Below are 12,721 nucleotides of genomic sequence, written 5' to 3'. Positions count from 1 at the left end.
TTCTGGGAAAAAGTATCTTTCTTCTGAACAGAGCGTGACAGCATCGGAACTATACAAGGTCAGAATCACTTTGTATCTTATACCTGGGTTAACTCCTTTACTTTCCCAGGGAAGATTTCACACAAACTATTCTTTTAAAACAATCAAACATTGTACACAGAAATATTGGTGCTTCGGATTATTCCCAGCAAGGAACCTTGAAAAAGAACATGTGTGTGTGTTAGTGAGGGAAAGTGTATGTGTGTGTGTGTGTGTGTGCTGATAAGCAGAGGCATATGTGTGTGTGTTGCTGATATCTGGGTTGAGGAGTTTATGTGTGTGTGCTGCATGAAGACAGGAGGGGGTGTATGTGTGTGTGTCAGGGTCTCTGGGTTATGGAGTGTAAGTAAGAAGGTTTATATATATATAGGATTACTTTAAACAGTCCCAAATAATACATGTTCACTTCAATACAGTTCAAGATAATACCTGTTTACTTTAATACAGTTTAGAACAATATCTGGGTGCTTTAACACACACACACCTGGGCTCTGAAACACACACACACACACACACACCTGGGCTCTGAAACACACACACCTGGGCTCTGAAACACACACACACACACACACACACCTGGGCTCTGAAACACACACACACACACACACACACACACACACACACACACACACACCTGGGCTCTGAAACACACACACACACACACACACACCTGGGCTCTGAAACACACACACACACACACACACCTGGGCTCTGAAACACACACACACACACACACCTGGGCTCTGAAACACACACACACACACACACACCTGGGCTCTGAAACACACACACACACACACACACCTGGGCTCTGAAACACACACACCTGGCTCTGAAACACACACACACACACACCTGGGCTCTGAAACACACACACACACACACACACACACACACACACACACACACACACACCTGGGCTCTGAAACCACCAGACTAGGGACAGTTTTATCCCACAGGCCATAAGACTATTAAACACCTGAACTTTTTAAAGAACATCCATAATAACTGTATAACTGTAGCTAATGCAAATGACAATAAAGCTTTGCATTGAATTGAATCTTTAAATAAAACAAATACACACACCTGGCTCACCTGACCTCCTTACGCTGGTCCAAATGTCCCAGTCACTAAAACTGTGTTACATTATCTAAAATGAGATTCCATGCAAAACCACTGTGCATGCTTTCCTTCCTGCAGCTGGTTTGAGGTCTCAGCATGCGTCTATTTCCTGTATGCATGATTACATTCTGCATAATGGCTTTATTTTAGTGCTTGTTTTACGGCCTTGTCAGCCAATTGAAACCCTTGAGAGCAGCATTGTTGAAAGCTCACAGCTGCAGCTCCTTAAAAGCCAAGGTCCTGACAGAAGGAGACTTTATTAGTGCTATTGATCTCTGCCATTGTCCACCCTGACAGCTGTTTTAATGTGTCATCAAAACCCATCTGGCCATTTGCACCTTTACAAGCAGCAGAGGTGCAGTGTGGGAGGTAAATACCTGACAGACCATCATTATCGAGACAGAATGTTTTAATTAAAATGTGGAAATATTGGAATACGTTGTCGTGCCATTTTGGGACATTTGGATGGTTGAGGAGCAGTACACAAAACAGCCACAAAGCAATCATAAATATTAAACAAATATGAAATATGCAGTCCCACAATAAACCTATTTAAGCCACAGGAAGTGCATTAACAGTGGTTTTAAAATACACACACACACACACACACACACACACACACACACACACATACACTCACAACAGCATGCATCAACTATTATAATATAAATCACTTGAACATCATATAAGTATAACAAATAATCAAAACAATCCACATTGCCCTGACCAAAACACCATCAATCGTGTGAGTTTTTGTAACAGACTACTGAAGTGTAATCAGCCCTGAATCTCAAGTAGTGATTAGCCAAATCTGTTAAGCACATTTCAGTGGTGTTACTTTAAGCTTTCTGCATCTTGAACCACCGAAAAGTCAATTGGAAACACCAGCAGCATTACACGCTTTAGCCATTCAATTTATTTTCTGCCAGTGAGCCTATCTGGGTCAGAAGAAGAAAGCAGACTTCCTGATGTGCACCAAATGCCTTCAGGACCTGAGGATCTCTGGCCAGATTGCAGACAGTATGCAGTTCCTCCGGTTCTAATAATAATAACTTTATTTGTATAGCACCTTTCATACAGGGGATTTCAGTTCAAAGTGCTTTACATCAGTAAAACATAAGACATAAAATCAGTGTAAAACAAGCAGCAAGAGCAAAGCATAAAGTGGGATAAAATAATTAAAAATAAAAACATGGGGAATAAAACATAGAGAAATAGTGCAATGTCAATCACAGAGAATAGTGCAGTATAATAGTGTAAAATCAGTCAAATGCTTTGGTAAAGAGATCGGGTTTAAGCTGCCTTTTAAAAATGCCTAATGTATTGGGTTCCCTAATATTGTTGGGTAACATGTTCCACAGTTTTGGGGCGTAGTTTACAAAGACTGCATCACCGATCTTCTTATGACTCTTTCTGGTGACCTCTAATAGACCTGCATTTGATGATCGCAGTGTTCTGGCGGGTGTGTAGTTCATTAGAGAGTCAGCAATGTAGCTGGGTCCTTGTCCATTTAGAGCTTTGTATATGAGGAGAAGCACCTTCAAATCAATTCTAAAAGTTACAGGAAGCCAGTGTAGAATAGCTAAGACAGGACTAATGTGTTCCCTCCTTTTGGTATTCGTTAGTAGTCTAGCTGCAGAGTTCTGCCCTACAGCTCCTCCTGCAGGACATTATATCTCCAAAGGGAAATACACAAGAGGGTTCAACACAAGGGATAGTTTGTAGAGTGAACCAGATACCCTGCAAAGACAGCTAATTTCTGTCCTTTATCCACGGTTTGATTCTGTATTGACTTGTTATCATGAGTGTGAATTGATTAACCTGCTGGAATAAAACGTTATTGGTTCCTACTGACCCTTGCTTCCTCGTATTGTGTGTGTATACATGATATAGTAAATTCAAGATGCATAAGGCCGACAAAACAAGTATGCTGATCCTAAGCTAGAGTTTTTTGTGTGTAATTGTAATTCCATTAAACACACATTTTCCATGGCTTCCTCTTTGTGAGTGCGCTGGGTTACAAATGATCAATGGTCTTTTATAACATATATGTTTACACTGGGTTTTAAGTATCTGTTTTTATTTTGTGTCATAATTATGATTGCATTTCTATATTAGGCGTATGGCTAGGTTTAATTTTTGAAATATTTTATAAACAACACGGCAGGTTGAACACAATGTAGAAATCCACATAGTAGGCTACATGAAATCAATTAAACAACACACTAGACAATATATTAAATTAGGTTAACCAAACATATAAATGGTATTCTCTACTAACTGTATTTTTATTCTTCATTGAAAAAACTAACAAATTACCAAAAAAAACGTCAGCAACATAAAATTAAACCAAGAAATAATGCATTATTCGTTGTTATTTTATGAGTTTGTTGTTCAGTCAGTGTTTGTAACGTTGAGAATATGAATAAGTTAGACTTATTGGACTTAAATGATTTCGATTTGATTGAAGGAAAAAAAATCTGATATGTTTCTATTCTTTAACTACGGGGGACACATTTCAGTGTTACACAGGAAGCAGCGCGGAGTGGATTTCAAGCGGCACACTCGCCCCTTCCGGTCTCTTTTCCCTTAGCCACCGGACGAAAATGGTAAGCAGCAACGCTGGCGGAGAGAAATCTCCAAACATCTAAGTAATGCTTCATTTATCCGACACGAACTGTGGCTGTTTCCATGTCGGATAATCATCTTTACCGTTTGGGTGAAATATTTTCGAGATGAAAGTTGATTTTAATAAAAAAATAACATTGTTCCTGTTGCTAGGAAGACAGTGTTCAGATGCTACTGTTAGCATTCAGGATCGTACGCAAAATGGGCCTAAATTAACCGGTAAAAAAATCACCACATAACGTTGAAAGTACTCTAAATAATCCTGTTATACCCGCCAAGTTACTACAGATAAATTACGTTATTGTTGGTGTTGGGCTTTAGCAAGGTACAATGCTTACTAGCTTGTCCATAGCCGTTAGCATAACTAGCTTTAAGTGTGCTTCCTCAGAGTGTACACACTGAAGGCATGAAACTGGCTTTTTTTGTAGCTAAAAACTGAAAATTGGAATTCCTTTTTGTGCCTTATAATATGTAAACAAGAATTGGCAACTTGCTCACACCTGTACAATGTAAGGAAGTTCAATGCTATACTTCTTACATTCAAAGTTGAGCACGAGTTCTTGTTTGTATTTTGCGAAACCGATGCACTTTTGAGGGTTTAGGGTTATACTTGACTGCTTTTATATCTTATGTATGTGCATGAGGTGGGCAGACATGTTGAAACGCCACAATATAATGTAGTCGGTAAAACACCACCAGAACATAGAGTTAAACAGGATGATGCCTTTTTGGTGCTTTGTATTTTAAAACGTAATAATGCACATGTTTTTAACTTTACGGTTCTATATTGAGGCGTTTCTGTGTTCCTACTTGTGTGCATGAGGTGGCAAAACACCCCACTATAATGTAGTCAGTGTAACAACACTACTTTCGACTCAATGTTGACATAATTAGCTTAAAACCTAACAACTGGTGTTAACAATAGGCATCTTGAAAGTACACTTAATGGCAGAGTAGCTCTAATGGCTTCTACTACAGGTGTACTTAATGTGTCCACTAAGTGAATCTGTTTGAGCACAGATCCATATCGCATCCCTTACGTTACACATCATGTGTTTGTTGCTCAGAGTCTTGTCTGTGATGTTCCAAACACAAATGTCTGAACATATGATTTCCTGTGATTCACACTTCTGTTCTGAGACAAGACCATGCAGAGCTCTCTAACTCTTGATGATAGAAATCTGTGGGAATTGTTTTTCTGATTGCCTCTTTTTATTTATTCCCACCTCCTTTTAGACGAAGGGAACTTCATCTTTCGGAAAGCGCCGGAACAAGACGCACACTTTGTGCCGTCGTTGTGGATCCAAGGCTTACCATCTGCAGAAGTCCTCCTGCGGCAAGTGTGGCTACCCCGAGAAGCGCAAGAGGAAGTGTAAGTGACCCAATAACGTGTTTTCTTCAATGCCCAAAACTGTTATTGAATACTCTGCGATCATGTCAAAAAATTACCATCACAACTTCCATAGAATATATATTTTATTGTCATCATACGAAGTACAAACGACATTTCTTTGGCAACTCTCCCTGCAGTAAAAAATAGACACTAATATATGAGTGGTAAAGGCAGAGGTGGTAGCGATGACAGCGCAACGAGATAAAATTCAATGTGCATATTGACAGTCTAAACACGTTCAATGTAGTGTATTTCTAACTGTTCTTAACGGCTTAAAGTAATATCTTTTGTTCTGCAATTGTCCCGAATACCCAACTTGATTTTATGACGAACAAAAGTAGAAAAATGCTCAAAAGACGCTGGAGTCGGATAATTAGAATTGTTTCACTTGTGTTTGAAGTATGTCTAAAACGTGAGCCGAATTTCACGATAATTGCCTTTTTTTAAAAGCTTATAATTTAGGCCTATTTATTGAAAGCATTGCAAGTGCGCCGTTGAATCTGTAATGGACAGAAACACCATTCCTTAGATATATCCAGTCAGTGAATCATAGCAGGTAAACCGACTCGTTTAGGTGTACGATTTGAGATCTGCGGTCTCGTTGTGAGACTCATCAATGCTGCTTGCCGATGATGTTGAAAAATAAATGTCTGAACAATTGATTCAAAATGATATCAGTGATTTCTCTGAGGTAAGCATCGTTGATGAAGAGCAGAACTATCCTCCCATCATGCAACACAAGAGTAGAAATATATATATATATATATATATCAAGCCGTACCAGTTCAGGTGCTCGCTAGCTGGGACCCTTCAGAGCATCTGATCCATCATGATTATCAGTTGCCTTGAAAAAGGACAATTTTCTGGTTCAACCGGATTTATTTTGGTTTTGTTTTGCAGACAACTGGAGCGCTAAGGCCAAGAGGAGGAACACCACCGGAACCGGCCGTCTGAGACATCTGAAGGTCGTCTACCGCAGATTCAGGTACGATTTAAGATGAGATATTCACACAACACGGAGCAGGGCTTTAGTTCAGACTTTTTATCGTGACGCATTCATTTAAAAAGATAACCAAACATGCTGCTTTTCCATATACATGTGTGAGAGAAGTACTTTTTAAAATAAATGGGAAGATAGACACAGGTGTGATACTTTTAAGTTGTTAAACATCAACTACAAGAGATCCTAGTCTTCTCAAATAGAAAGGCGAAGTCCCTCCCTTTCCGGGGGACCATATTTCAGAAAAGGTATCACTCCAAGTCTGGGCACGTTGAGAGCTGTGCACACACACAAGGGGAGTGAGTCGGTTCCTGAGAGCCAGCATGCGGGACCGGGACTCTGGGATTTGTAGTCTTTCTAGTTGCGTATTTTTCATAGTCTTATATTTCAACAGTTTTACGACAAACTGTGACTTTTTTGACACGGAAATTATTTGTTAAGATTGACAAACATCATATGTGTAATTCGTGGCACAATTGAAACGGGATCGAAAGATGCGTTCTCTCTCCATTGACTTCAATACATACTTTTTCAGAAATAAGGTCCCATGGGGCGGAAGTAGAAGGGCGGGACTTCGCCTCTCTATAAAGAACTTTCTACATGTGTTTCTGGTGATGCGTTACTCCCATGAGAGGTTTTTCCACTTGGTCTTTAATGTAGGAAAAGTGTCAGTAATGTAAACGATGTAATGTCATCCAAACGCCACAGTGAACGTGTGTTTGCGTGATCTCACTCGTACATCTGTGAGACACGATAAACCAGGGGGGTCAAACTCAATTTCATTTCGGGCCACTCAGCATTAAGGTCGCACTCAAAGGGCCGGTTGTAACTTCAAGACTATATAAAAATACATATATAAATATATAAAATGTTTTATATGACATGATTGCCTCTGCATTGGATTATTATCTGATAGGGTAATAACTTCATAATTAACTACGTCTGAAAGCAGAAGTCTAGAGCAAGTAATTGCAAGTCTCTTCAGTGAGAATGTCACGAAATGATTTAAAAAGAACGTTCTGGAGATAAAGGCCAAATAAAAAAGTGACAGTTTGAAAAAAAGTCAAATTTGAGATGCATTGTGGGACATGTAGTTCATGGGCAACGTGCTTCTGTAAAGCGTATATAAAACATATGTTCTTTGCAAGCTCTTGTGGGCCACATACAATGAAGCCGCGGGCCGTATTTGGCCCCCGGGCCTTGAGTTTGAAACCCCTGCGATAAACGCTTTCCAAGTAATCCAGATTGTAGTTAAACATTTTTGATTTATCAACTCTTACCTACAAACATTGGATCTGCTGTTGACATACTTTCAACGCGGAGCATAAGCAAGCTTCCTGCAGCTCCGCCTGCCAAGAGGAATCTGGATCATTAATATATTGATATCAGGCTGTGATGAGAAACAGTATTATGCTGCCAGTGTTATTGACATAGCGAAATTAACAAAATAAGGGTGTCTTTGCAAACATGTGGGTTAAAACGAATGTTTACACCGACACACAACGATGTCATTACTTTAACATTTGTCCTGAATACACAGCTTTTACTCTGAGACAGTAAACATGAAGCTGTAACTAAATATCTGGTACCTTGAACTGTCAACACTGCCTCGACCAGATTGCTTTATTTTCCTGGAACTGAACCTAAAGTCAACACTGAACTTTATATGAAGTGTAATCGCAGTAAAATATCTGCAGAAGTTTTTGTATGACATTGAGATGCTAATAAGATAATCCCTTTGCTCGTATCATCTCAGTTTAATCAACCAACGACAGGATTTGACGGTTCAATACAAAAAGGACCATTTTGTGATGAAGGATGTGCAATTAGAACAAAATGGAGACTTCAGTTTTTCAGTGGTATTACGTCACTAGCTTCTTATTTAGAGTTATATTTTCACCTTGTGTCCGTTATATTTAAAGCATATAACTCAACGACATCTCTCACTGCAGTAAGAAATAGACACTAATATATAAGAGTGGTAAAAGCAGAGGGAGTAGCGATGACAGTGCAACGAGATAAGATTCAATGCATATTGACAGTCTAAACACATTAAATGTACAAATGTAGTGTATTTCTAACTGTTCTTAACGGGTTAAAGTAATATCTTTTGTTCTGCAATTGTCCCGAATACCCAACTTGATTTTATGACGAACAAAAGTAGAAAAATGCTCTCAAAAGACGCTGGAGTCGGATAATTAGAATTGTTCTACTTGTGTTTGAAGTATGTCTCAAACGTGAGCCGAATTTCACGATAATTGCCTTTTTTTTTAAAAGCTTATAATTTAGGCCTATTTATTAGGGATGCACGATATTGGTTTTTTTAAACCGATACCGATAACTTCCTGCTTCTCAAGACCGATAATAATATAATATATATATTAAATGTACCTGTAGTTTTTGCACACCTGGTGGTAAAAGTGAGCAAATGACATGAGCGTTACTACTATGAACAAAACAAAGAACAGTTTTGACTCTTCAAAGTGACCATATTTATTTTCCCAAATAAAGTTCTTGCCTTTTCCAAAAGCCTCGTGGATAGGTAAAAGCCCCGGTGCCTTTGCAGCTGGCTTTGGATTCGCCGCTAGTTTAGCAGCGCAGGCGTCTTCGTGCGCTTTTAACACACCATCGTAGCGATGGCGATGTTTCAGGTGACTAATCAGGTTGGAAGTATTATAGCTCGTTGCCTTTCTCCCTCCTCGTGGAACTTCTGCATTTGTTAATACAAATAGCAAGCGAACTATCTAACTCTGAAACTTTGAAATAGTCCCATACTACCGGCGACATGTTTGTTTACTGTCCTGGCTTCACGGCCGCACACCATTTACGTCACAGCCAGGCATGAGTTAGGGAGCGCTGGATTTGTGAAGAACTCCCCTCTTCCTAAACCACTAATACCACAGTACTGGCCAAACGGGAGGAGCCGAGTGAAAAACAAGCGCCCCTCATCCCAATCCACCCACACCGCAATATTCTTTCTTTTTTTTACCCAAAACATATATTGTATGTTATCGGGGCTATTAATACTGGTATCGGGATGACGTCATATCGGACCGATAATTATCGTGCACCACTAATATTTATTGATCTTTATTATTGTTAGTTGAATCTGTAATGGACAGAAACACAATTTCTTAGATATATCCAGTCAGTGAATCATAGCGGGTAAACCGACTCGTTTAGGTGTACGATTTGAGATCTGCGGTCTCGTTGTGAGACTCATCAATGCTGCTTGCCGATGATGTTGAAAAATAAATGTCTGAACAATTGATTCAAAATGATATCAGTGATTTCTCTGAGGTAAGCATCGTTGATGAAGAGCAGAACTATCCTCCCATCATGCAACACAAGAGTAGAAATATATATATATATATATATATATATATATCAAGCAGTACCAGTTCAGGTGCTCGCTAGCTGGGACACGTCAGAGCATCTGATCATCATGGTTATCAGTTACACCAGAGTGGATGCCTGATCTTGGTAAACCTGACTTTTATTAGTGACTTTGTTACTTTTAAAAAAAATGCTTAACTTGTGTCATTTGTGCCACAGACTTCCTGTTTGTTAAACAAGTCACGGAGTTAAATATTTTAACATAGCTAGTTAGCGCACTAACCTCCAACTACAGCAGTGGATGAGAAACTGAAGTTGATTTTAGTGGTGAGGTGTGTATTTCTGATATTACCGGTAGAGAGAAATTAGAATAGGAATTGGCTAAAAGATAATAACTTAGTAAATGAGATCAACATGTGTCCCCTCTTCTTCATGTCTCTTCTACATCAACATGTGTCCCCTCTTCTTCATGTCTCTTCTACATCAACATGTGTCCCCTCTTCTTCATGTCTCTTCTACATCAACATGTGTCCCCTCTTCTTCATGTCTCTTCTACATCAACATGTGTCCCCTCTTCTTCATGTCTCTTCTACATCAACATGTGTCCCCTCTTCTTCATGTCTCTTCTACATCAACATGTGTCCCCTCTTCTCCATGTCTCTTCTACATCAACATGTGTCCCCTCTTCTTCATGTCTCTTCTACATCAACATGTGTCCCCTCTTCTTCATGTCTCTTCTTCATCAACATGTGTCCCCTCTTCTTCATGTCTCTTCTACATCATGTGTCCCCTCTTCTTCATGTCTCTTCTACATCAACATGTGTCCCCTCTTCTTCATGTCTCTTCTACATCACATGTGTCCCCTCTTCTTCATGTCTCGTCTACATCAACATGTGTCCCCTCTTCTTCATGTCTCTTCTACATCAACATGTGTCCCCTCTTCTTCATGTCTCTTCTACATCAACATGTGTCCCCTCTTCTTCATCAACATGTGTCCCCTCTTCTTCGTGTCTCTTCTACATCAACATGTGTCCCCTCTTCTTCGTGTCTCTTCTACATCAACATGTGTCCCCTCTTCTTCATGTCTCTTCTACATCAACATGTGTCCCCTCTTCTTCATGTCTCTTCTACATCAACATGTGTCCCCTCTTCTCCATGTCTCTTCTACATCAACATGTGTCCCCTCTTCTTCATGTCTCTTCTACATCAACATGTGTCCCCTCTTCTTCATGTCTCTTCTACATCAACATGTGTCCCCTCTTCTTCATGTCTCTTCTTCATCAACATGTGTCCCCTCTTCTTCATGTCTCTTCTTCATCAACATGTGTCCCCTCTGTGGAAAGAGACTCTGAAAGTTTCAGGAACAAAGATTCTCTCTCTTTTTGATCCATTTCTATAAAAACCTGTCTGAAAATAAGCTGATCAGATTTTGGCCACTTTATGATGTCATCATGTTTTTTTGGCCATTAGCCAATCAGCAACCAAGGTAACCAAGACTCCTGTGTTAAACTTGTCTCATCTCTTTCCTCAGGAATGGTTTCAGGGAAGGCACCACCCCCAAGCCCCGCCGTGCCGCAGTGGCCGCCTCCAGCTCCTCCTAAATGCACATTTTTGTTTAAATAAATGTGATGTTAAACAGTCAGTGTTGTCTTTTGCATTATTTTTGACCATTTTAAAAACACCCTTTATTCCCATTTGTGCAAATCTATAGTTTAAAAAAAAGTTTCCTCTGTCTAAACCAGGGGGGTCAAACTCAAGGCCCGGGGGCCAAATCCGGCCCGCGACTTCATTTTATGTGGCCCCAGAAGAGCTTGCAAAGAATATAATATGTTTATTATACGGTTACATGCTACTTTACAGAACATAAACTACATGTCCCACAATGCATCTCAAATTTGCCTTTTTTCCTTCAAAATATGCTTTTTTTTCCTTAGAATTTGCCTTTTTCTCAAAATGTCACTTCTTTTGTTTTTCCAGAATTTGGCTTTTTAAAATCATTTTGTGACATGCACACTGAAGAGACTTGCAATTATTTACCCTAGACTTCTGCTTTCAGATGTATCTGAAAATAATGCAATCATGTAATATAATAAATAGTTATATATATTAAATATTTATATATGTATTTTTATATAGTTTTAAAGTTACAACCGGCCCTTTGAGTGAAACCATAGCGATGAAATTGAGTTTGACACCCCTGGTCTAAACGATCACAACCCTGAAATAAAAAACACTTTTCACAAACATGAGATTGTTTGAATGCTTGAGGGTTTGCTGTGTATCTGAAATGATACAGACTTCTACCACGGCCACTCGCAACGATGAACAACTGCTAAATATGGTGAGGAACTGAGTTCTGTTCGTGTAACACATGGAGGAATTGAGAAAGAAATTGGGTTCAGTTGCTCTCACTTGATAAGATTTACTTCATTGATCTCAAATTGGGATTCACGTTTTTGTGGCAGCAGCATGAAACCAGGCATTGCACACAATTAGATATTAAAAGAGTTTAAATAATCATTTACAAATATTAACTTCTTGAAACGGAAGGATATAAACCAGCACTAGAGAGAACATCTATAGATGACCGTGATATAAACGGATAAGAGAACCGCAGTGACGCATCTGAAAACCCGGATGTAAACTCCTTCCGGTTCCTTCGTCAAAAACGCAATCCAATGTCTCCATAGGATTTTAGAAAATATCTGGAAATCAGGTCTGTGGTTGAAACACATTGAAGAGACGGATCACGTTTTGTTCAGGCGGATAATCTCCACGTGTCTATCCTACTTTTATCATTTTCTAATCATAAATCTAGTCGCAAAATGCTAACGTTATGCTATAAAGGAACTACAGCAGGGTCGCTGCTTCAACGTCACGCCGACTTCAGATCCATATTCAAACTCACAGACTCTAGATGGTACAAGTTGAAGTGTTTGAACAGTCTGCAGGAGGCAGGGACTTGCTTTCAAGCAGAACAGAAACTAACTTAGGAGTGTTCACGTGTTCGGCGTAATGACGTCAAACGGCCTCCACGACTTCTGTAGTCCTATTCAGCCACATGGTAACAACCATCGTTTCTCAGACACGTAAACTCTTCAGAAATCACCAGCGGGGTCACTGCTGATGGATTTAATGTCCTAGAACAAAACGTGATCTGTCTCTTCAATTTGTGTCAAACACAGACCTTATTTGGAGCTATT

At 39.5% G+C, this 12,721-nt stretch overlaps 1 protein-coding gene and 3 non-coding genes across 4 annotated transcripts; all 4 read left to right on the top strand.

Moving 5' to 3' along the window:
* Window positions 1-3,692: 3,692 nt before the first annotated feature.
* Window positions 3,693-11,160, top strand: rpl37 (ribosomal protein L37). Its single transcript, XM_034216158.1, has 4 exons — window positions 3,693-3,770; window positions 5,026-5,161; window positions 6,083-6,167; window positions 11,050-11,160. Exons 1-4 carry the CDS (start codon window positions 3,768-3,770, stop codon window positions 11,117-11,119), a joined length of 294 nt encoding a protein of 97 aa, XP_034072049.1. The 5' UTR covers window positions 3,693-3,767; the 3' UTR covers window positions 11,120-11,160.
* LOC117546077 lies at window positions 4,858-4,936 on the top strand. The gene has a single exon (XR_004568937.1). It is a non-coding gene; the product is annotated as a small nucleolar RNA SNORD72 (small nucleolar RNA).
* LOC117546076 lies at window positions 5,803-5,880 on the top strand. Its single transcript, XR_004568936.1, has one exon. It is a non-coding gene; the product is annotated as a small nucleolar RNA SNORD72 (small nucleolar RNA).
* On the top strand, window positions 9,412-9,489 carry LOC117546075. The gene has a single exon (XR_004568935.1). It is a non-coding gene; the product is annotated as a small nucleolar RNA SNORD72 (small nucleolar RNA).
* Window positions 11,161-12,721: the final 1,561 nt, after the last annotated feature.

The sequence above is a fragment of the Gymnodraco acuticeps genome, unplaced genomic scaffold (genome assembly GCF_902827175.1).
Source record: "Gymnodraco acuticeps unplaced genomic scaffold, fGymAcu1.1, whole genome shotgun sequence".
Taxonomy (NCBI): Eukaryota; Metazoa; Chordata; class Actinopteri; order Perciformes; family Bathydraconidae; genus Gymnodraco; species Gymnodraco acuticeps.
The sequence above is the reverse complement of the archived record's forward strand: the minus strand, read 5'-3'. Positions and strand labels throughout refer to the sequence as shown.

Coding starts and splice junctions, on each gene's coding strand:
- rpl37 (XM_034216158.1), top strand. Junction 5,162..6,082: donor CGAGAAGCGCAAGAGGAAGT/GTAAGTGACCCA, acceptor TTTGTTTTGCAG/ACAACTGGAGCGCTAAGGCC. Junction 6,168..11,049: donor GTCGTCTACCGCAGATTCAG/GTACGATTTAAG, acceptor CTCTTTCCTCAG/GAATGGTTTCAGGGAAGGCA.